This window comes from Etheostoma spectabile, chromosome 8, assembly GCF_008692095.1.
Source record: "Etheostoma spectabile isolate EspeVRDwgs_2016 chromosome 8, UIUC_Espe_1.0, whole genome shotgun sequence".
Classification (NCBI taxonomy): domain Eukaryota; kingdom Metazoa; phylum Chordata; class Actinopteri; order Perciformes; family Percidae; genus Etheostoma; species Etheostoma spectabile.
Window position 1 is genome coordinate 6,189,351 of NC_045740.1, and position 24,563 is coordinate 6,213,913.

The following is a 24,563-nucleotide window of genomic DNA, read 5'->3' on the forward strand; positions in this document are numbered from 1 at the left end:
AAAGTGACTATTGGAAAGTAGTCTAGATTACCAGAGCTCTGAACAATTGGTCAGGAAAAATTACTCTCCCCAAAAAGTGCTTTGTCCATTACAGCTGTGTAGTCTAAGTGCAATAATATACCGTCCTGAGGATTTCAAAGACTCTAGGTAGATCGATTGATGAGCAGGTACTTCCTGCTTGAACTTCCTGGCACATTGATTATTTATTTAAACTAATACATTTAAAAGTATGGGTCACTTATTTCGTCTCTCAAGTAATCGTGAATGTATGATGGGATGTTGAGAAAAGTGTGATGCAGTTATTCATGTAGTATACTCTATCCCAGTATATACAATTGGAACCACAGCTAGACTGTCCGGCAAATGCAAGTACCACAACTAAATTGAAACTTTGCAATAAGGGCCAAATACAAATCTTATGCTTATTGATAATCTTAGAGGACGGAATAATAGAAGCAATGTATGTGCACCAACACTTTGCAATATGGAATGTCAACAGATGTATGTAAATGTATATAGTTTGAGTGCAGCCAGGTAGAAATCTTCTCCAGCAACTTGTAAATTTAATAAAAGGAGCATCAGTGTTTATCAACTTAATACATAGAGGTGGTGTGTATCCAGTCTGCAGGGCATTTATGCTGCCGTTTTCCATTACATGATGGCTACTCCGACCTGGTCTGTGTGCCTTACATCACTTAAACAGCTTACATTAATCAGCAGTGATCACTTAGGGCCACATAAATGTCTCCATAAAATCACAACACTCTTGTCTCCTCTAATTCAATGTGTGCAGATAAAATGTTGGCTTCTTTCAGGTGAAACAAATGTTGAGATATGCCAAACTGCATTGAGAAGTAAAAACACAATTCTAAGCAATGGCCATCATTGTGAAACAAGCACACAAAAAAAAATTTACAAATCAAAAAAAAGATCTTGTGGTTGCTAATTGCTAGAGACTATATTTTCTAGCCTACAGCAAGAAAATTAAAGTGAACATTGTTTTCCTAAATAAGTATCTAATGTACACAAAACTTATTTTAAGTTTCTCTGTCTAAAGTGAAAAGTTAGACAGAGAAAGACCATTTCAAAAAGCAAATTAGTTTTTAAAATAAGATTTTCTCAATTTTCTATTAGTCCCCGGGGATGCACTCTTTTTGAAATAATTTCTTTGAGTTCTCTGCTTTATGTGCACTAGTCACTGAGAAGTGACCCGAAAGCATGGGGTGACTCAGGGGGCAAAAACGGAAGGTTCAAAGCTAACTTCAACACTTGATGATTATGGTAACACTTGACCCAGCAGAGCTTCCAGCTTCCCGCAGAGCCACTATGTCACAATTTGCTCCTTCTCAGAGTCTCGGTGCATCACTGAACATTACTACCCACATGGCTCAAAACGGATGAAAACACTGTCCCATTAGCTGTCATGACATAACCACAGTTTTTGCCATTTTCATCTTTGCCTGGGGCAGTGATGATTTAGAACAGCTAATAAAAGCCCCGGCATTCATGCATTAGCTATCTCATTAAACTGAATGTAGCTGGACATGTTTGCTGGATTCCCCTAGAAAACAGTCACGCTCTCATTTCTCCAGTCTGTGAGATGTTTCAGCACAAGATTACAATGTTCTGTCCTGACATGTCAATGATAAAATGAACGCCACACACCAAAGAATTGCGATGTAATTTTTATTCTAATTAATGACAGGCCTTATTAATTTATTTGTCATTAATGGAAAATGTCACAAAAGGAGCGCCCATGTGACACTTCATAAATAAATTAATCCTAAAGGATCAGTTGTCATCAAGTAGATTAACAGTTTCATACTGTTACTGAACTACTGTGCACTCATCACATGTAGCTTTTACAGTTTAATTTATATAATTATAATGGACAACTGCTAACCAATAGTGTGCTTTTCCTTTTACGTTTGTTAAATAAGTACAGATGTGTTTTTTAAGTTGCGGAACAGAAGGTGTTTCACAGAGATAAAATGTAGCCTACATTGAATATTCTTAAACATGTTAAAAGAGGTTCGACAGCTTATTAAAATATTGTTTTTTTGCATGTGGTAAATAACATATTAGGCCTCTGAAGGTATCAAATTCAGTATTGGTTATTGTAGTTTTATAGCTAGCTGCAGTTTTACTCCAATTCCTTGGTTAACTACCTCAGTGTGCCTCATTCAGAAGTGAGTCAAACCTACCTGAGGAGCTGCCAAGAGCCTGTGGCACCTTCCTTTCCATTGCATGTACCTGCGCCTTTAGTAAATCTCCCATCAATAAGTTTCTGAGTGACAACTTGTAAAACTACAAAAAGCTGTTCAATCTCATAAACATGCCATTCCCACTGTGCAGCACTTTGAGCTGTGAAGTAGCCCGGGCGGTGCAGCGAGGATGGATGGGTGGAGTTTATAGCGTTGTCAGGGTATCCGGGTACAACGTTACAACTCTCAGGTTATTGATTGTCGAGTATCGATTGGACAGAAATGCTGTGTGGCGATTCACTCACTTCACATGGAGCTTTTTTCTATAGTCTATTGATAACAAATTTTAGGAGAGAACTCTCTCTGTAGGTTTTACATACATTTGATGGCTGGCACAATCGGCTAACGTCATGTAGGTTAATTACAGTTGGTCTACAGAATCGGTTAGTTTACTTAATTTTGTATTGTAATGTTATCGGCTACATGGCACACATGAGCTTTTCTTGCCATGTCCCGTTTACCTTTAATCGAGCCCATTAATACAGTAACATTATAGGGATATAGGACATCTCTTTAACCGTCCCTCGCATGTATTTTGCGAGTCGTGAGAGAGTTGGGGAGTGCAGTAATTTATTGCAATATGGGTGTATTATATTATTATTGTTACCATGGTGAATTTCTACACTCAATTTGTCCTTGCCACAGGGTGGTGGTGTTGGACCAACAATCAGAGGACCAGCTTGTAGTAGTTCATCCCCACCCATCCCTTGTCACACTGGGCTACGTTCAAAATCCTACAATGAACGCACTGTTACGCAATGAGGTTGCCTAAAGTGTGGCCACTACTAATTACGATTCACCAAGTATAAAATGCAGTAGCCTCGTAGTATTTGATTTCTGACATGGCAGTTAACGCTAGGTTTTGTGCATTTTACTGCATCCATATTCCATACTAACCTTCAAGTTCTTTTCACACCGCCGCGCGGCAACCGCCCGGACAACCGCTTAACGTTACCTGCAAGAGCGTTTCCCCAAAAAGCAATGCGTAAAAGCGTTAAAAGCAGTTCCTGCCATACGGTCGTTACCGCTAGAAGTTCAGCACGGTAAACTCTGGGCGGCAGAGCTAAATCTGCCAGCGTTTACGTTGGCCTCAATCACTTCATACCCATAGACCGTTAATATTATACGGTCTATGTTCATACAACCTACCGCCAACATCAAAACCGCTTCCGGCTTTGCCGTCTTCCCCTCACTGAAATCATTGCGATGACTAGAGGCGGCGAGTTACCGCGCGGCGGCGCGAAAGCCTCTTTACGTTATTGAACATACCCTGGCAGATTAGCTAGTCACACAGTGGAACTCTGACCAAAACAAACTTAACGCTAGAGGGATAAGTATTTGGCTTAGACGTCTGATTTTCAATTTTTCTTTTTTCAAATGTCGACGCGATTAAACAAGAGGTGTGAGGACACATAATATATTAGGTGGCTTGGAGAATAACAGGGCGTGTAGTAGCTTCAGCTAGAATGCTCACTGTAAGCTAACAGAAGCCGTTAGCTGACGTTAAAGGTAACGGTATGACAGGCAACCAAATAGCTGCTGGGAGTAAAAGCAGTTGCCTACCCTATCAGCCCACCAACTTTAAACTGGCTTTTCAACTAGTTAGTTAGCTAGCTAGGTAGCTAGTTAGAGTAAACAGATACTCTAATAACTCGTTTTCTTCGTTGCCTTTTACTGCCTGAACTAACAACTCCAGTATGGGGATGTGCTTACCGTGCCTTGGTGGAGCAGCGGACGACGTTGTTGTCACTCCAGATCCAGTAGGTTTATTTACTCAAACTTTTATTACCAGCTGTGTCACTAAACATAGCTAGGTCACAATGACGCACGTGGATTGCAACAATATGAATTGACGCAAATTAATTTAATTTAACGGTGTGTGAATGTGATTAACGTTAATCATCTGTAGTATAGGCTACTGTCGGACACCAACAGGCCCTACTAGGTCATGTTCAAGAGACGTTGACTGTGTTTAGCCTTTGTAAACACTGGCATGTAAAGTATGCTCCCAGGCCCAAAACAGTTACGTTAGCTAAGATATCTATATATATTTTAAGAAAAGACTGTCTGCTTAGAGTTGTTGCTTAGAAGTTTCCTATGGGTATTTTTTCAGGACACAAGGAGACGACAGTTAGCTGAGGCCGCTGAGAAGAGACAAAAAGAGGTAAGTTAACTTATAGCTAAGTGGTTGCGTGTGTTTGTTTGTGTAAAAGACAGTAATACGCGTCGTTTCAAAATAATTAGGTACATCTAGCTAAAAGTGACTATTTTGCAATACATTATATCATCATTGAGGTATGATTTTATTGTGGCCTTTCATTTGTAATGTTGAATGTAACATTTCTCAGTATAAGGCTTTACAGTTCAACAGCAAAACCCCACAGACTCCAAGTTAACCTAAAAGCTCAGCAGTTATCTTAAACAGTTTAATCAAAAACTGAACATTATAACCTATACAAAATTATGATTTACCATAGGCTTGTTGAGACGGCATAGATTTTAGCTAGATGTACATAATTATCTGGTAACTGAATGAATATAGCATTACTTCTTAGCCTTCTATTACATATATTACCCCATTTAAGGTAGATGCACATGACAGTGCCCTGAGTAATTTTTTATTATACAGAAAAGCCACTTGCAAACCCGTAAGAGCCATGCTAAAGTTGTATCAAGGTAAGTAGACATGGACCAGAATGAATACTCTTCTTGCCCAAGGAAATCTTTTGGATTGGATGATATCTCAACTGCCACGTTTCTGCTCCACATCACTTTTAAATCTTTTAAATCTCCCTGACACTGACAATTTACACACTTTGACTACTGCAGATGAAAGCACTGAGCTCTAACCCACTGTCACATTTTAGTTAGCTGCTCCATTCATTTGTCTGTATGGCCTTATTTGGTAGCTGAATGCCCCTTTGCCATTTGTGATTGAACATGCCTTGTGCTTTTTGAAAAGTAAAATGTGTGGGAAATTATTGATTAAAAAAACATGCATGTTTTTATAATGTGTATATATTATAACATGTCAACAAGATTAAATTATTTTTAAATAAAGCTATCATCTGTTAGTGCTTGATCATATTTCACTCTCTTTTTCAGACAACATACAGAGGTGTTAAAAATCCAGAAGCTGTCGAGAGGAAAAAGAAAAAACAGGAAGAGATTGAAAAACAGGCGATGACAACCTCTGTTTCTGGTGGTGGGGGCGGCGGGTTGAAGGTTAGTTTTGTGTTCATCCTCAAGTGGTGTCATTTCTAGAAAAACAGGATAATCAACAGGAGATTGCTTTGATGATTTTCCCTTCTTTCTTCTCTAGTGGCAAGTTGGCTGAAGATGAAGTTTTGACTCTGAAGTCCAAAACAACATGAAGTAGATGACAAGATAACTTGAAAGATGTTTGAACTGCTGTTCAGTTTTTGAAATTTTTGAGTGTGCCTATTTTATGATGTTCTGAGACAAACGGCTACAGTTGTCATGGTTTCTGACAGAACAGCTGGACATGGACAGACACAGACATGCAAGCAAATACAGATGCTACTGTAGTAGTTTTCTTTGACAATTGATAATAAAGCCTTACAGTGAACAGCATTAGATAACACAAAAGATAATGATTATAAAGTCCAGCAGTATCTCTGGTGACTATTGTCATATTAAGACAAATCTGTCCTCCAACGCGTTTCAGCTTTTTCACTACAGTGCTTTTGGTTTTCATTGTGGAGAATCTGTAAATACACATTGATCACATTACTTTTTGTATGACTTCTCCAAAAATCTGTTATGCAAATGACAAATTTCACAAGTAAAACTGAGTTTATGTTTACATACAGTTAAGTGTGCTTTTTGTAGGATTAGTATACAGTCAAAAAGCACCCTTTTAACACACATTTTACCTTATTTGGGGCTCTATTTGTTGGCAAGACTCATGCAAACAGTGCTATAACTTGTTGATTTGTAAACTAAACTTGTGATGTGCTTTGCCTGTCCCTGGGCTGTTTACATGACCAGTGCAGTGCATATGTCACATGGGAGTCCCTTGTTGAGGAAGGCAATGTCAGGTATTGTGTTTTTGACATTGTGCAGAGAGAATTTTGACAACAAAGTCTGTACTTGGTGTAACGTCATATAGTCACTAAATTGGTGTTTCAGCACAGATACTACAGACAGGACAAAATATGCAGCAGCTGCAGATTGCTGCTGATAAATATATGACAACACTAAAACATTCTCCAACCTGTAAAAATGAAAAGGATGTTCACTAAGAAACATTAATGACTTTGAACTAGGCCTATTGCAATAGTCTTTGCCATTACTCTTTTTAAAAAAGCCCCTTTTTTTCAGCACAATTTGAGTTTGTTCCATTGAATTATAATGTATGCAAAACACTGATGTGATGCCTGCTTAATTTAATATTTGTAAAATTTGTTTGTGAATTCCCGTATTATAAACAGAAGCTTTTGATAGACATCTCTTTGCACAGCTTTTCAACATTTGGTAAACAGCCAACATGCTCGCTCATGAGAGATTCATGTCAACTAAAATGGAAATAGGAAAAAAACTGAAGGAATAGAACAAGTGAAGTGTACTGAATGCAGTGAAGTATTTACTTTGACTTGCTTAACTGAGGGCATTTTAAGCCTTCACTTGATGCTCTCTGCATTTTGTAGAACAGGAAATTTGCCAATGTTATTTGCTACAATAAATCACATTTCTGCCACTTTTGTGTGGATTTCACGACAATTGCAGTTTTATAGAAAGATGATTCAAGTTCAGATAAGAGTTAGAATTGGTTCAAATGATTATATATAGATAGATAGATAGACAGATAGATAGATAGATAGATAGATAGATATATACAGAACTTTCCTTAGTTGCAGTTGATCTGTTAAATATTTACCAAGTATTTTTCCAGTCTTGCATATATTTAAAAAAATCTAGAAAAAAAAGCATACTTCTCCCTAAAGTTTTGATTTTGGGTCAGGAGAGTTACCCAGTCCTGCTGAAAATATTTAAAGACTAGATATTTCGACTTATGAAACTTTTGAGAATTTATTGAATATTTAGATCTGTAACAGAAATTGGACGGTTTTGCCTCTGTGATCTTGATCCAACCTATTATTTTTTCCAGGAAAAAAGTTCCACAAATTAGTACATTTAATGATAATGTCATGAATCTATGAAATGTAAGAAACTAAACAAAGATTAAGTCTCAATGGTGGCACTACCTCTAGGGGTCAGTAACATGCAACACACTGAATAATTGCAAAACCTTGAATCAATCATAAATCAATGAACTAAATACTGCATCTTTTACAGGTGATTGTCCATGTTCTTACAATAGAAATGATATAAAACAGGAGGTTTCCAAATAAGTAATTATTAAAATGATAATAGTATAAAAATGCATTTCATAGAATAATCATTTAACATGTAAACGGTGTAAACATTGCTTTCATTTTTTTAGCCTAATACAAAAAAACAAAACAAAGAGAAAGCCATAACTATTTTAAGATCAATATTTGGATTCTAGTGGAGGTTTGGCAGTTTTTCAAAAATACGATAGAAGTATATATATAAAAGTTTCCACTTAGTCTTCTCTTGTCAAAGTTCAAATTGCTACTTGAGGTGCTGACTACAGCCACTTCTGTATTCATTGTACTGTTAGGCAGTTACGATAACGTTATCAGCCAAATTACAAATTAAAAAAGGGAGACAAATGATACATTGCTCTTGTGAAAAGTGTTGACTGGCTTTCTACTATCACATACACCAGGTTGTCCAGGAAGACTAGCTTCTTAAGGACCCTGAAACCTCTACTTACTTGATTTCATTCAGAAAACAATTTTAACAGCCAGGTAGGCCTGATCAACTAAATTGTAATTCATTTATATTGTAATGATTAACACATTATTCAGTTCTGTAAAACTCAGTGAAGCACATTGTTAAGGCCTACCGGTGAGATTCCAGGCTTAATCTGCTCACAAACATCCATTTTATGATGTCTGCAGCCATAATATGTATAAAAAAAAGGAAATGTTATATCCATTAGTGAGTTAACAATGTAAAGAGTCATCTTCTGTGTCCTTGTATAAGTGGCAGGTTTCACATGTCCCATGTCTTCACTTTTTGCTGCGGTAGTGAGCTGCCACCACCAGGTAGCTGTCAGGGGTGAGGTCTTTGATGTTGGGGGACTTGCTGCAGATGGGTGACATCTTACCCGCCACCCGGGTGATTTGGAGCATACGACATGGGTCGTGTTTCAGAAGGTAGCTCTCAAAGGTCTCCCAGCCTCCACCAACACGCACCATCACATGCTTGTTGTGCAGCATCTACAGAAAAAAAGGATTATAGGGTCACTTCTGATGTTAACATTTCAAAGGAGAGCTTTACATGGCTGTTGCTGAGCTCTTCCTTCTATAACACTAATGTCACTTTACTAATTGAGGCTTTGGTTCTCAGGCAGAAGTTCAATGAACAGTTAAGTATGGCTTAGATGTCAGTGATTGTTGATTGATGTTGGAGCCCCCAGACTGGTTGATGTCCTTGGAAGGAAGATTTCTACATCCATTACCAGCCTAATGTTGAGCAGGCTACAGACAAACAGAATGATTGATTCATCTTATTGTTTGATTTATGGAATTACATGACATGATAACAAGACTAAGGATGAACAGCCAGGCTGGTGGCACTCTGATACTACTTTTCCACAGCAATGTTTTGAACTAAATGTACACAATAAAAATGCTAACTAGCTAAGGTTTGGTGTTTGCCATGTTCACCATCTAACTTTAACATGCTAACATTTGCTAACTAACATCAAACACAGCTGAGGCTGATAGGAATGTCATTAGTATTGCAGATATTTGGTCATAAACCAAAGTATTGGACACACGTTTTTATTGGCACTAGATTAAAGGCCACCTGCCACAGGGCAAATTCTCAACACACTAAAAACTGCTGGGTTATTCCTTCAACCCAGTTTCTGGGTTATTTGTGTTGGGTTAAAATTATGGGTAAGTTTTTTCAGCAAGTAACCATTTTATGGATTATAGGACTAATATTTTGACCAAATTCCTGGGTTGTTGGGGTTTCTGGGTTATTTTTCAAATAGTGACCCATATTCTGGGTTTTAGGATTGTCTTTCTCTCTCTCTCTCTCTCTCTCTCTCTCTCTCTCTCTCTAAAGTATTTTTTGTTGGAGGGGTGTATTTAATGGAGTTAATATATTATCATGTCAACATAGTTTATAATATGAACAATCACACTTGTGTGTTGTGTACATTATGATAAAACAGTATCACCATCTGTAGGCGAAATCAAGTGACACACCCTCTAAACATGGAATAACTAAGAAATAGAAGAAATAAGTTAATATATTACATCCTTGTCCCTACACATCAGTCTGCCAGAAATTCAGAAGAAGAGGAAGATGAAACACCTCCTTCCCTCTCTACCCCCTTAGAAGAAGAATGCCCCCCCTTTTTTCTTTCTAATATTGTTATTACAGTGTGACCTAAAATAAAAGTGTGTGTTTGTTTTATATAGATTTTAATTTAATTTAATGCAATAAAAATGTAAAATTGTACAATATAATGTAAAATAAAGTTTTCTTTTCTGAATAAGGCATACTGGCATAGCAATCCAAGTTAGGTTATTTTGCACCCAACTCCTGGGTTAGCATTGTGGCCTCATGGCAAGAAGGTTCTGGGTTTGAATCCAGGGTAGGGATTATGTTGTTTTAACCAAACATTTGGTTCAAGTATTTAACCCAGAAGTTGGGTCAAAAATAATAACACAATTTTCTGGGTTGAAATAACCCAGAAATTTGTTGGACCCTTTTTAACCCAGGATTTGGATCAAAAATAACCCAACGAGTTTTTAGTGTGAAGGTTTGGTACCAGGCAACATTGGCCATCATAATAAAGAGAAGAAGAAATAAAAGGCTCTGATATTTTTGGATGTTCAGACACTCACATTCCCCAAAGGCTGGCACATAAAACACTATGGGACCTTATTACCCCTGTACCTAATTAACCCAACATTATACCTCTACTAAAAGGAGCTTGTTTACCAAATGCTCTTTTCAGAAGAAATAGTAAACAAACAGGTTATTGTCAAGAATATTGGGATTAATGCTATATTTTATCTTTAAAAACACAAACAGTAGGAGACTGATTCAGACAAATACCAAACTAAATCAATTGGTAAAAAGGGTAAACTACCTCATGAGATTGTCGCCTCAGTCTGGCTAGATATGAGGCTTCCTGCCTTCCAGCAGCATAACATGCAACATTTATAAGCCTCTTAAAAGAATCAATCAAGAGAGCACTGGTGTGGCAGTGCTTCCAATCACCAGCACCAGGCCTTCAGGCTTTGGGACTGTAGATTTAATGGACCTGTGAGTTGTAGACGGGTTTCAATCACGTTGCTTTGGGACAAGACTCTTACTGGAGCCCATTCCCTCCTCTGCAGTCAAGAGAAGGACAGAGGCCCAGGGCTGAGCTTGGACAGCACTTCTCACAAACACTGGGATGTTACTTTGCCCCCTTGTTGAGGCTACAAGCACCTCATTTATTCCAAGAGCTGAGAAGGTCAGTCTCTCAGTCATGTACAGATAATTGTGTAATAGACCCGTATATGCGCAGCATGCCAATGCTACAGACGCTGAAAAAGACTAAATAGAAATAAGTATGTAACAATAACACTAAAAGAAGAAATAAAAGAAACAAATTAAATTTGTGATTTAGTCTTTATAAATAAAATGTACTTGTCCTGACATGCAAGGTAATATAGATTTTTTTTACTGAAGCCTGCGTCGGACCAACACTGTGAGCTTCTCACCATTTGTCCTTGGTTGCTCAGTAACACAGCAAAGACTGAAGCCTTCAGTCATTGAAAAGGCATCACTTTATGATAAATATTACAATTTACACAGGATCTTATGTTATTCAGAAATTAGAGCCTTATTGTCCTCACTAATGTTACAAAACACCTGTGTTCATCTAAACCTTACAACAACTGTAATTTGATTGAGATTTGATATTAGTGGTTGCAATATAATGGGCTGACAGCAGAGGACATCCAAGAGTAAACTCTTTTGAACGTCTCTACATCTGAAAAATACCGTCAGCATGAATAACATTCTTAGAGGTGTGAATCCTGGTTGTGGGTTGCCAAGTAACCAGGATCCCAAGGGGACCAATGCTACTTCTCTAATCTGTGTTAGCCTCCATTTATCGTCCTCCAATATCTTTTATCTTTCCACTGAGAGAGAGTTGAGTAACACTTCCTTGGCTGGTAAATTCAGGGGGATTACAAGATGTAATTTATGTAATGGCCAGGATGGGTGTTAAAGCTTGGTAAAATATTTTCCAAGTAATAACTTAAGATCATATGAAAATGTGTAGGTGTTATTTTCCCTTAATAGCCAGTGAGCCACGTTATGTTTGGCTGAAGATGGACATTGCCGGAATAGCATTACCAGTAAATGAGACCTCACAGCAAAGGCGGGCTCTCCAGACACAATGGGTTACTTTCATCCCAAAGCCAGCTCGAGTATCAACATACTGCCATATGCTGCGTGAATAGAGAGGGTTTTGCACTGCAGTATGAGACCGTATTGTTATCAACCCAAAAGTGATTTAAAATTATTAGAATGGGTAAAATTATGAGCAAAAATGCAAACTTGTGTCATTTTTGTGAGGATTTTCCTCTGTCCTTGACGTATGTTGTAAAATATATCAACCCAATAAAACACGTAGAATGATAAACCACAAAAAGTGAATATCCAGTTAAGTTTACAGACACAGGCACTCCGCTTGATTATTACCCAATTTATAGTTTATACATTTTAAAGTGGAATGTTGTACTTTTTACTTAACTACATTTATCCAGCATTTGCGGTCACTAATTACTTTGCAGAATATTCTTTTTAGATTCTAACAATGTGATGCATAGCTGGACAATAAGCTAGCAAACAGTATATAAAGGAAAGTAGGGAGAAGGAGTATTCAGACTCTTTACTTTATTAAAGTAGCTACACAATGTTAAAATTGTCTATTACAAGTGAAAGTCCTCCATTCAAAATAAAAGTACAGAAGGATTCTTAGCTAAATGTACGTAACAGAACACATGCAAAAGTATTGTGGGTAAATGTACACGCGGCAGCTACCTATTAGTGTTTTATTACACATTGATGTGTATAAACCATGTTGTTGGTGCTGGCCAAAGTGGAGCACATTTTTTTTAATGCTTTTTTTCAATGCTCTTGGACAGATGATTCTGATTATATGATTTGAATGTAAAATATGTACTTGTAAAGTCATCAGTAACTATAGCTCTCAAATAAATGTAGTGAATTAAAAAGTAAAATTTTAGCCTGTGTAATGTATTAAAGCGCAAGTAAAATAAAATGCACGTGTACCTCAAAATTAAACCTGAGTACGGACGATGTACTGGTAATATGAAACAAGGATTTTTTTTTCCCGTGTGGTATTCTTACATTTAACTATGTAAAGAATTTGTATAATGATTTCCTATTGCTGTTAAAACTGACACCACATGCTGCATACATCTAAACAATTGTGATAAACTCACCCGGATAAAAAGCATCTTCTCCCCAACACGGTATCGACCCTGTGACTGTCTCTCTACACAGAATCTGTTCAGACATCTGCAGGGGGGATCCTCAGCGATATGTCTTACCTGTAACACACACAAAGATAAACATATTACAGATGTTTACCACTTGATATCAAAAGTAGAGGCAGAGGTTAACTACTGCTAACTTACAGCATCATCCAACAGCTTCCCTGTACTTTTCTTGCTGGAATTGACTTTGGTAGGAGTTGGAGATGGGGAAGGAGACAGGGATGGAGATAAAGAGGGAGATAGAGGAAGGGGCTGAGCTGGGGACACAGGTGATGGAGGTGGTGGAGGTGCTTTCTCTTCTTGTTCAATCTCTTTCTCCAGTTTTATAAGGCCAGGAGGCTCCACATTGTAGCTAAACCAAGGAAACAACAAGTAATGTCATTCCATAAGTGCAGAATTAAAATGTATATGGTAAATTGGTCATACATAAAAACAAAATTTAAAAAGCAAGACCATACCGTGATGCCATCCGTCCCAACTCCAAAAGACAGAGGCACACTTCTCGTGGTTGCTTATGAAGAACTACGGGAAGGGATTATGTTTTAGCATTGGGGAATTACATTATAGACATTGTATGGTTTCTGGAAAAGGCAATGGTTAGATTCAAACAAAAATGAGCTCATGAACTTCATGCATTCAAAGTTCTTCCTCCCTGCAATCCTGGTTATACCAAATTAAATGAAAATGAATGACGTTCAGATATGGCATGTGTGTATGGACTTGCTTATTTTAACCTCACAGAATAAATGAGCAGGCAGTGAGACAAGATGTAAGTTACACGTGACACACCACACCATGCATTATAGACAAGAAAATCCATTGTATGAGAGCAAACCTGTTGTTGTTACATCTACTGCTAAACTGATAAATCCATACAGAGAACTAACAAAAGAAAGAGAAAAAGACAAAGAAAGAAAGGAAGAAGTCTTTTACTGTTTTTTCACAAGAATTTTCACAACATTTTTTATCACCATTACATGTCGACCCTAGTGGTGATGAATAACTGTGTGTGATTGCCTTCAGAAATTATTTGCATAGTTGGAATTGCTTAGCGATGGTCAAGCAGCCATTAGTCAGAAGTTACAAGATTGTATGAATATTCTCGGTATTTCTGTTCCTGGCAGGTTCGCTAACCATACATCTGATTATATCAGTCCAGACGAGCATATTTCAGTGACATTACACACAAGAAATCCTTGCAATAGATTAGAGAGACATAGATAATACAGTGAGTATGGGATTGAGGAAGAGAGCATAATGTACCCACTCTGGGCTGAGGAAAACATTTGCATAGCACTGGCCTAGTTTCTCATTAACACCACACCCTACTGCCTGTGCTCCCTTTGTTTTATCCAGACATGTTGTGCCTGAGCACAGTATTTGAGAAGCCCTCGTCCTTATTGTCAGGTATAGCTGCTCCCAGCAGACTGCTGCTCTTGTGAGCTTTCTGTGAATGTCAGAGGAGTTGAAGTGAAGACTGGAGATGTGAGTCCTCTAAGCCTCAGAGGGGAGGAGGGGGAAGCAGTCCAACCTGCGTGATACTCTACCTGCACAGTCACACCATTTACAGGAGATAGAAATCTGAGTCCAATGCCCTGGCAGTGCCAGTCTGACAAAGAGACTGACTGTGTTGTATCTGAAGCTTGAAAAACAACTACCTTGTTTGTTCAATATTCAAATTTTGCAGTGTTCAGATTTTTATGGCAGAAAAAGAGTATGTACTCACCTAAATCCTCTGACTCAAACAGACATGTATCTCCAACTCCAACCTTACGACACCAGGCCAGAAAGTTGGCTGTGTTGTCCCGTGCAAAAAAGGAACCGGAGGGAGCACTCTGCCGACATGGTATCCTCTGATAGGGGATACTCTGCAAGAGACATAGAGTGGTCAGTCCATGTCTTCATGTATGCTACACAAAAAATTTACCTGACATGAAGAAACTTTAATTGATTAATAGTGCTAAGAAACAGAACTGAACACAAACCTTTACTTTGTGTTTGATAAGAATAAAACAAATGTGAGTTGACTCACTTGTGAGTGACTTGTGAGTTTCCATCAAAACATAGAGCCACACACTTTTTATCTACACTGATTTCTTCTCCATCTGCTGGTTTCAGCTCAGGAAAGGACCTTTCCATTCAGATCGATATGAGAGATGGCGAGTTAGAAAACCCGGGCTACTTTACCAGGCCTTCTATGATTTGGGATCAAATGACATGCTTATGGGTTTCAGCCCCCACACGGTCTGTTCTGAGAGATTTATGCGCCGCACTGTGGTTTTATACAGGATATGTGCGTCTGTGCTTTGAGAAAGGTGCAATGAGCTCATGCTGGAAATATGTAGGCTTTTGTGGGTATTTTTCTTTTCTTTCCAGGCTCTCCTCTTTTACTTTTTCTGGGATCCTTTCTGTGGTTGAATTACTTTGCATTCCTAGAAAAATAATGTCAACCACATTGCCAGTTTGGTTTGATCTAACAGTCAGAATGGCTTGTTGTTATTTCTGTGTCGGCTTTCTAAATTATCTGCACCTTTACATATCTAATAATTGCACAGAAGGCACAGAACCTTTGGAAGACATTATGTTTCGAGAGATGGGAACAATAGTAAGGATAAGGAAGTACTTTGCTTAAATATAACATTTTTTTTCCCTCAGGAAGATTACAAATGATTTATGTAGGTTCTCAACATATCAACCTTCACAGCTGTACATGAACACTTTAAAGGGATAGTTCCCATTTTGGGAAATACAGTGGTTTGCCTTTTTTGCTGAGAATTAGATAAGAAGACCATACCACTGTCACATCTAATGAGTGGTATCATTGAGTGTTGACTCTCAACAAAAAAGCAAATAAGCATATTTCATAAAATGTTAAACTTTTACTTTAAGTGTCAGTAGTATGGTAATAAATTGTGATGTTGTACCTGCAGTTGCATCTGCAGTCAATATTGATTGATGGTCACACGTGGGAAGATGAGCAAGCATCTGCAAAGGGATTTATTGTTTTTCTCTGTAGGAATCACTTAGTCCCACTCTACGCACAACTTATAATGAGCTTTATAGCCGAGAAAAGTTCTCTTTAATGTGGTCAAATGTAACAGTAAACAACTACAGTGTATAAATGCCATGATATGCTGATAAAGTAACAGTTGTTTGACATGAATCATGCATTTAAAATGACATCAGATGAAGTCCAGTGTATCAGGCATGAAGAGCATGATTAATCTTTCATGGCTCATTAAACTGAAAGCGCTTAATGTGAGCTGCAAGTAGCTATACACTGTAAAACAGTTGTTTGATTGTAAAGGTCAGGGTAGACCACTTTCTGTCTTTTTTAATCTGCCTCAGGACTCTCTCTGTGTGTTGACCTCAACGATCAATAGGCTTCTCTATTTCAGCAGATCCTCTGTCGTCCCACGGTCACTGACCTCGAGCATTTCCTCACATCTGTGCTGCTACACTCACACTGAGATCAGGAGACTTACCGTCATCAGCACAGTAATGCCTCAGCGCAAACATCAACAACTCATCTCAAGAGCCAACAAAAGAGTATTTTCCTTTGTTGTATCTGAACAGAAACTAATCAGTGTTTCCTTCAGTCCCACTGACCACCAGATGTCAGTTCAATGTGTACGTAAGAACAGATTACTGTAGTCATTACAGATATTAAATTTAAAAACAAGTATTCTTGTCTACAAGATGATGCTTTTCTCATATTCAGCAATGGAGACAGAAGCAATTGTAACCTCTGAATTTCAGACTAAAAGGCAAAGTTTTTCAAAGAAACAATTTGCAAATCCAACAATTCTTCTGTGCAGGTACGTTGGAAAATATCACAAACTTGGAAAAAAGTAAAATCCTCCTCTCTGCTATTGCTATAGCATCACCGTTTTTTAACGTTTCGGTTCCTCTGGACTACTAATCAAAACCCTTTTAGTCATAAGTCAACGCAAATGTGTTTAATACTGGACACAAGTGGAAATACATAAACAATATTTTTCCCTTTGATTTGTCAGTAATAGGTTGAAGACGTCAAACCTTTTTGCAGTAGCTCAGAAGCTGATGCAATCTAAGGATTGGTGCCCCTCGGTTTGTTTTCTTGAGCACGGACCCAGTACAATATATGATTTTGACTTGCAAGGTAACCCTTTAATCTTATAAAATTAATTAAACCCTCACTCAAGGCTTACAAGAAATGAACATTTAACAATTCTGCCAATTCTCACAGGGGATGTGGGGCCCCATCAGTTAATGTATCTTTGCCAGTCCTTTTTTTTTGCCCTGCTGAAGGCTGCAGGCCCCCATCCCCCATCCACCCTTTGTGCGTTGCTTTCTGAAATTATGGAGCTCCTTGCAAAGTTGGGATTCATGGTCGCTGCTGAGCTGACAAAACCAATCAACAAGGAATATAATCAGTATGGACAGGGTGGATATCAAACATAATGCTATTTACCATTTATATGTTTTCTAAGTGTGTGTCGGTGTTACTCTCCAAAGGTTATAATATTGACATTTTTTGAGATGGGAGGGACTCTATAAGTGTAGCTTTCATTGATCTTATTAAGGGAAACCTGTTATCGGGGTTGTGCTGTTTCCTGTCTTAGGGAGAGTCAATAACACTTCAATACTGTTGTCTCAAGTCTGGTCCCATAACCCATAATCAGTCTGGTTCATAATTTATGTGGCAAAACTAAACTTGGATTTGAGTAAACAAAAAATCATGTATTTCTTACAGTAGTATGTCTGGAATCAAGCATACTGATTGTCAATCAATGTGATCTAATACAAGTTACTCTTCCCTCTCAGTATCAATCCTCTGTCAAATCATTTACATTCAACTCAGTCAATTCAGGAACACTTTCAGCAAAGATTTGGCTTCCACATTAGTGTTTACACTGTAACCATCATCAGGCCAGACTACTGTAATCCTTAGGTTTCTCTGTACCTTGCTGTTGCCAGAGGGAGGCAGGTCTCCATTACTTTGCCTGAACTTCTCCTGAAGTGTCTCAGCCAGCTGGCACAACAGGAAGCCATTGTCTAAGCGATCCATAAAGCTCTCAGCGGTGATTTCCAGACCTGACCAGGGGACACATAAAGAAAGCAGAAATCCAGCAATAAATTCAATCAAAAAATGTTCATTTTAAAATAAAGTTAAAAGAAATGAAATGTATTCTCCAGTCCATTCCCAGTTGAAGCTGAACCTGATGCAATGTTATTGACTCTCAGAAAATGCTTGACTGATTGAGCTTAACAGTGCTGCTGAGACAGCTCTGCAGACGCCAAATATGCACATTTTACAACATGACTTGTGGAACCTAGAGGGGAATTTCTAGTAGTACACCGTGGAGTGGCAAAGACAAGATCACATGAAAAGGGGGCATCTGATTGTGCATATTATGTCTCATTATCTTGCACAGTTGCAGAGCTAGATTGGTGATCAACATGTGGACTTCCAGAGGACCATTCCTTTATAGTTAGATCATTCTGAATAGGAGGTGGTGGCAGGGGGGTGTCTGTGGAAAGAAACTGCAGAGATTTAAAAAAAAAAAGAAAAAAGAAATCCCCTTTCTGTTTCTTATAGGAGGAGGGGTCTGGGGGTTTTAACATTTAATGAGTTCCAAATGTTGTAATTGAGGCCAGAAAAGAGAGATTGAAATCTTGAAAAATACTCAGGGAGCTCCTGTCTTATAAGCTCAAACTCTCCCTCGCTCCTCACTATGTGAGGAAAATAGATTCCAGAGGCCTCTGAGAGAAACATTTCAACTCAAATACTCACTCCTATAAATTGCTCAGTTCCTTTAACCCCCCATCACAACTGCAATATGACTCATCAGTATAACAAAGCATCCAGCTCCCACTCAATCAGTGGACTTGTTATGCCGCACTGCTCCTCCCACCTGAAACTATAAACCTTGCTAGCATATCAGCCGCATCTTTCTTACAATGTTAAGGGGCTGAACACTCAGGACATGGGTCTAAACCAACAAACTGGTTGGACCCTGTGTATTTACTGCAAACATGTGGATGCTCATCTTTTTTGGTACTTAATTCTTCACCACAGGAGACCAGAGGTTTCTATCTCTGCTGGTTTCACCGCAAACACACAGGTCGCCAGAGATAACGTATTTGAAAAAAATATTTTGGGACTGTGTACAGTCTGCAGGGTGTTTCAAGGAGTAACTCACAGACAATGCGTGAATGAACTTAACCATATTAAGTGCAGCTACAGTACAGCTACATTTTGAAGAAACGCCACCAATAATGACGTGCATCAGCATACTGCCTCGTTTCTTGAAGACTATATACTTTTTTAACACATCTTAAAATGCAGGTACATGAAAGACTAGTGAACAGACAGTTAGCTTCTTGGAAATTCAGCAAACCATAGCTGGATTCTTACATTGTCGCTCATATTCTGGTAGAGGAATTTAAATTGTTTTTAGCTAACAACTACATTGTTGAGTAGACACTGGTTGCTTACTGGTGCCACAGCTAAACCTGCAAATTGGCATTTCCCCATGGTCATATAAACCATGCTGAGTCGGCCATGTGTTAACCTGAAAGTTAACTTAATGCATTCACCCAATTAAATGAAAGTCACTTAATTCAAATCAGATCCTCAGAGTGCCTTATGCATTTGTTGTGTAACTGCACTATTGAAGAAGTGCATTGCACAGGGTGATTTATTATGCAATAGCAGACTTGCACAAAGCTTCTACTGATGTTCCCTCTGCTGCTTATGGGTGTGCATTATTCGAGAACTCCTAATGACAGCCATTATTCAATTAAGGACAATCTATGAGAGAGTGTGAGAACAGGGAAACTGGTTCACACATTCAACTGACTTTAAAATAGTTTATAATGAGGATCAGATTGATTCCAGTCCCCTGCAAAAGGTGTTTATATCAGCAATGCCAGGTCATTTAATGTTGAAGATGAGAACATTCAAAGCCAAGCTATTTATGGGACAGGGTGTTAAATGACTCAGCAACAACTTTTTGTACTTATCAAAGGGAGCAAGATTTATAGGAAATGATAAATGATGCACTGTAGTGCCCTAACCCTAAAAATATGAAATATGACTATTTTAAAGCATGTGTATTGCATGATATTCTTCCAAGAAAACCTGTTTACAACTCCAACAAATACCAACAGATTAAAGTAAACATTTCGATACCACATAGGACCAATTTGTTGGTGTAAATCAATGTTTTACTGCTAATCGAACATTTAGCCTGTTATATACAGTACATTGAAATAACCCTGATGCTGACTTATGATCTACAGTTTCCATTAAGAAATTTTTTAGATTGATTGAGTACCAAATGTACAGTTTTTAGGAAGGCAGAATTATTAGTATTATGTGTTGCTAAAGAATTTCCTACCAAGAATATTAGTGAGCCACAGGGCCAGGTCTTCCTTCATGGGCAGGAGGCTGGCTTCATGTCGACTGGCCAGCCACTGGTGATACTGCTGCATATCTGTGAGGTCGGGGCCACAGGGCTGTTTGGGACTCAGGGAGCTGCACATGGTTCCCTATTGACGGCCTGAGGAAGGGGAGGAGGATAAGAAGCACAAAGACGACACAGACAGAGATGCAATGTTAATCTTCAATGTGAGTTTGCAAGGAGAATCTCAGTGTCTATATGTACTGTATATAGGAAATCAACATGGAAATGCACACAATAAAAGTAACATTTGTATAATACAGTACAGCAGATCGGCAATCAATACTTCATATGTGAATCTTATAATGTCTTAAAAATGTCCATGGACATTTTTCCGACCATGTGTATTCAACATACAGCAGACTCAAATAAAGAGCTCCTTCAGATTACAGATACAGTCTATCATAGAGTCCTAATCAATCCAATCCAGCAGACATTGTAGCAGGCCTGACATCACAGCCTGTAGGAGAGACTGCATTTGACATCAATATGCAGAGTGACATTTAACAGCTACTCACTGCCTGCAAAGTGAAGTCAATGAGTAAATTACACATTTCTAACAGACTTTTCCAAAATGGAGCTACAGTGTGCCAAGCGTTCACTGTCTGAGCTACAATGTAAAAATCTTTCACATCTCAATTCAGTGTCACTCCACTAGTGGATTTGTTGCTGAGACAAGTGAATAACTGACAACAACAACTGTGCACCTGATGTAAGACCTAGCATGGAAAGAGTATTTGGTGTTAATCATTTTAAGAATAAGGAAGACAAAAGTTTAATAAAGTGGGCAAAGACTCTTTAGGGAATGTTTAAAGATGGGGTTCTTTTAAAAGGTGGTTTGTGCTAGATTGCAGTTTGAGCTGACAGAGACATCTAAACTGTTCTATTCTTACAGTCAGAAAACTTAGATGTCAACATAGACGAGGATGAGGATGATTGATGTGATTTTTTTGTTCCACCTCATTCTTTCTATTTTTCTATTGCTGCTAAATTCTTTGCTCAGACTTCATTAAAGAAACATAAAGTGGGCTAAATACAATGCCCATTCTGACAAGGAAATCAAGCTGTTACATTTAAAAAACTTTTTGCCTCCAGCCAACACACAAGCAGGAACATCTTATATGTTAAATGATAGGCAAAAAGCACCAGGATACTAGATGCAAATTACAGGAAGATCCTATTCAAACAAGTAAGTAAAGCTGCCATGAACAATAAGTTCATAGTCTGTGATGGCTGAAAATGTCCTCTGAATACCAAGGGAGTATAACACAATGTGAGGAATCTGACCTTTAAAGCTGTGTAACATTTCAAGGTCCCTCTAGAGTTGGCTGTAACCAAATCACACTGTGGTGCCACACTGGACATCAGGACCTTGGTGTCCAACCAAGGTCTTCTTATCTTCCTGAAGACAAGAGTTCCTCGTTGCGTACACACACTAAACTCTGGAGCGCAGCACTCACACAGAGGTGCTACATTCCCACATCCACTGTGGTGCAGGCTAACAGACAGAACAAGGACACTGGGACAACATCTCATGTCTCACAGAACAAGGCTCATTCATACGAACCCATTCACTAGTGTCAATAAAAACACATGCATTTGATATATCTGTCAGATTCAGATTCAGAATCTGATATTAAAGGCTCAGCATTAGAATCAGAACAACATCAGCTACATAGCCCAGATATATTTGATTATACAAAGACAAGCGTCATGGCTTTAGTAAAGCCATCATAACCTACCACAGTTGGCTTCAAATTGCTCCAGGACAGGCATGTGGATGGAAATTGCAACTGCTGAATCACATAAATTAGAAAAAAAAAACAAGAGAGGCTCTGTCTTCACACTTGCCGCTCTTCATGCATTTCTCCTCTAGTGTACAACAGTAAACTGATCTCAAGACTGAGTTGACCATTTGAACAAGATAACTCAGCATGTATACCGCAGATAAGTACTGTGTGTGTTGTGATTCAGTGGTTTTTTCAAGTATCAAATTGTAATCCTCAGCTGTAGTCAGTAAAGTACAAAGTCTCTAGGAGAAAACATCAACTGAAGGATCTAACATTACACTGTACAATGCGCCTACACCACAACATATGTTAAAAAAATCACACATTCCAATAACTGTTCTTGTGTTTATTAGTGCACCAGTGTCATAAATCCTTAGCTGTGATATTGCACTGAACAATTTCAAAGTAATATAGGCAGCCTCAGGCCTGCATTTAAAGACCCATGGGTTGTAAACATTTTCACCATCAACAAACATTTCATTCAACAAGCATTTCAAATACACAACTTAGTTATTCCTGCATCATACAGATATGTTGTTGCTATGTCTGAATTTAGTGCAATAAATTGGTTTTGGATTGCGTTTCATTGGCCTCTTCAAACACTCTGCAGCACATTACATTTACAACTGTTAAAGGATTTTCAAACTGTCTCCTTCTTTACAACAACGTTCACAAATAAAAACAGCCACAAGAGGCATTTAATCACTCTGGAAATAGGATCAAAGGAGGACGCTTGATGATTTATGACTGAAATACTGCAGAGTACCCACTAATTAAAACCAACAAAATTACCGAGAGCTGCAAGTGAGGAAAATATGTCAGATTCTGTGTAATTAAATATGCCTTGAATTACTTTTGAGAAAAATATATTTAAAAAAACAACAAGAACAGCCATTTAACTGTCCAGAAGTAAGACTTAACTGAGTCCAACTTTTAAGTAGCCTAGACTATAGAATATTTGACATTAAATGCACGTCATATGCATGCAATAAAGTTACACAAGTTACACCCCCTAACCTAAACTATGCATAAAGAAATTATAAAGACTCACGTGCATTTTGTAATAAGGAAGCCAAATAAAAGCTTATTATCGGTGCTCACCCTGAGGGTTCAGTTCTTTGGAGCGCACCTTTCTCTCACTCTTGAACTGCTGGATCCCAGTTTTCATGCTTTTCACCGCGGTGCACCGACCCACAGGTTACAGGCTCCAAACACTGAACCAATGTGGACCGGGGAGGTCTTTCTCGCTGCGCATTTGCACTAGGATTTGACTGCACACACACACACACACACACACACACACCCACACACCCACACACACACACACACACACACACACACACACACACACACACACACACACACACACACACACACAGCACGCTGCTGCTGCTGCTGCTGCTGCTAATGGGAGAGAAGTCTGATCTTGCTGGCAGTTCCTCCCTCTTCTCTCTGCTTTGTGTTGCCTCAATATATTTCTGGACTGAATTTAGCAGGTCATCTCGAAAACTAAATCCTTCGATACACTGATTTAATGGATTCATTATTTAATTGTGTGTGCCCATGTCACTTTGTAGAAGAAGTAACCTATTCAGATCATTTACTTTTATTATTAATCATAAAGAAGCCTAACTTATAAAACTTAACTCTGTCACAAGTAAGAGTCCTGCATTGAAAATGTTACTTAAGTAAAAGTATGTAAGTAAGAAGGTAATCAGGAAAGTTTACTCAGTATTAAAAGTATTAATAAAAGAAAAAGTAGGCTGCTCAATGCAAAAAATCCTCATATTTTAGAAACTGAAAAAGAAACAGTTCTGTTGTACATAGGGATGCTGTACTGTGGCATGTTGTTGGGTAGTTTAATTTATAATAACACATCATATTGTATACTCTACATGTGTTTTGTGTGCAAAAATCTTAATTTGTAAAGTAACTAGTGAGAAGAATTTTAAGATTAATGTAGTGGAGTAAAGAGTACATTATTTCCCTGTGAAATGTAGTGGAGTACAAGTAGAAAGTGGCATAAATCTACCTACATTCTACCGCTGGCCAATATGTAATCGGATCCAATTGAAAGATCCTGACTATGTCAAATCTACAATTTTGTGAAAACTGAATTTGAATGACAGTTTTTTAGTTGTATAAATAAATCATCATGACGCAGACACAATCCCAAAAACATACATTATGAATTGTTCTGTTGTCAAAAATGCTTGAATGAAAGTTTTTTTTCTCTAATCCTATAGGCTAGATGGGTTTTGTTTTTGTGGTGTTGCAGAGATGTATTACATAAATATGTTATAAACATTAAAACATTAAAAAACAAAATGACAAAATCCAAATGTGTTTTTCGCTTCTTACCTTAATTCGGCATATTATTATTATTATTATTATTATTATTATTATTAT

The 24,563-nt window shown here is 38.1% G+C and overlaps 2 protein-coding genes across 4 annotated transcripts; one reads left to right on the forward strand and one right to left on the reverse strand.

Moving 5' to 3' along the window:
* Positions 1-3,466: 3,466 nt before the first annotated feature.
* On the forward strand, positions 3,467-6,982 carry svip (small VCP interacting protein). The gene is made up of 4 exons (XM_032523165.1): positions 3,467-4,024; positions 4,378-4,428; positions 5,370-5,489; positions 5,587-6,982. Exons 1-4 carry the CDS (start codon positions 3,962-3,964, stop codon positions 5,599-5,601), a joined length of 249 nt encoding a protein of 82 aa, XP_032379056.1. The 5' UTR covers positions 3,467-3,961; the 3' UTR covers positions 5,602-6,982.
* On the reverse strand, positions 6,605-23,523 carry gas2a (growth arrest-specific 2a). Of its 3 annotated transcripts, none has more exons than XM_032523151.1 (8): positions 23,256-23,523; positions 20,302-20,463; positions 17,862-17,992; positions 14,643-14,784; positions 13,375-13,438; positions 13,058-13,268; positions 12,863-12,970; positions 6,605-8,596 (listed from the first exon to the last, which is right to left on the reverse strand). In XM_032523151.1, the coding sequence occupies exons 2-8, from the start codon at positions 20,444-20,446 to the stop codon at positions 8,387-8,389; spliced, it is 1,011 nt and encodes a 336-aa protein (XP_032379042.1). In that variant the 5' UTR covers positions 20,447-20,463; positions 23,256-23,523; the 3' UTR covers positions 6,605-8,386. The 3 variants fall into 3 exon arrangements, with proteins under 3 accessions (XP_032379042.1, XP_032379043.1, XP_032379044.1); XM_032523152.1 differs by having other exon boundaries at positions 23,284-23,482; XM_032523153.1 differs by lacking the exon at positions 23,256-23,523 and adding an exon at positions 22,107-22,181.
* Between the last annotated feature and the right edge of the window lie 1,040 nt (positions 23,524-24,563).

Coding starts and splice junctions, on each gene's coding strand:
- svip (XM_032523165.1), top strand. CDS start 3,962: ATGGGGATGTGCTTACCGTGCCTTGGTGGAGCAGCGGACGACGTTGTT. Junction 4,025..4,377: donor TTGTTGTCACTCCAGATCCA/GTAGGTTTATTT, acceptor GTATTTTTTCAG/GACACAAGGAGACGACAGTT. Junction 4,429..5,369: donor CTGAGAAGAGACAAAAAGAG/GTAAGTTAACTT, acceptor TCTCTTTTTCAG/ACAACATACAGAGGTGTTAA.
- gas2a (XM_032523151.1), bottom strand. CDS start 20,446: ATGTGCAGCTCCCTGAGTCCCAAACAGCCCTGTGGCCCCGACCTCACA. Junction 17,993..20,301: donor GTGGCTCACTAATATTCTTG/GTAGGAAATTCT, acceptor TCCCCTGGTCAG/GTCTGGAAATCACCGCTGAG. Junction 12,971..13,057: donor GGAAGCTGTTGGATGATGCT/GTAAGTTAGCAG, acceptor TGTGTGTTACAG/GTAAGACATATCGCTGAGGA.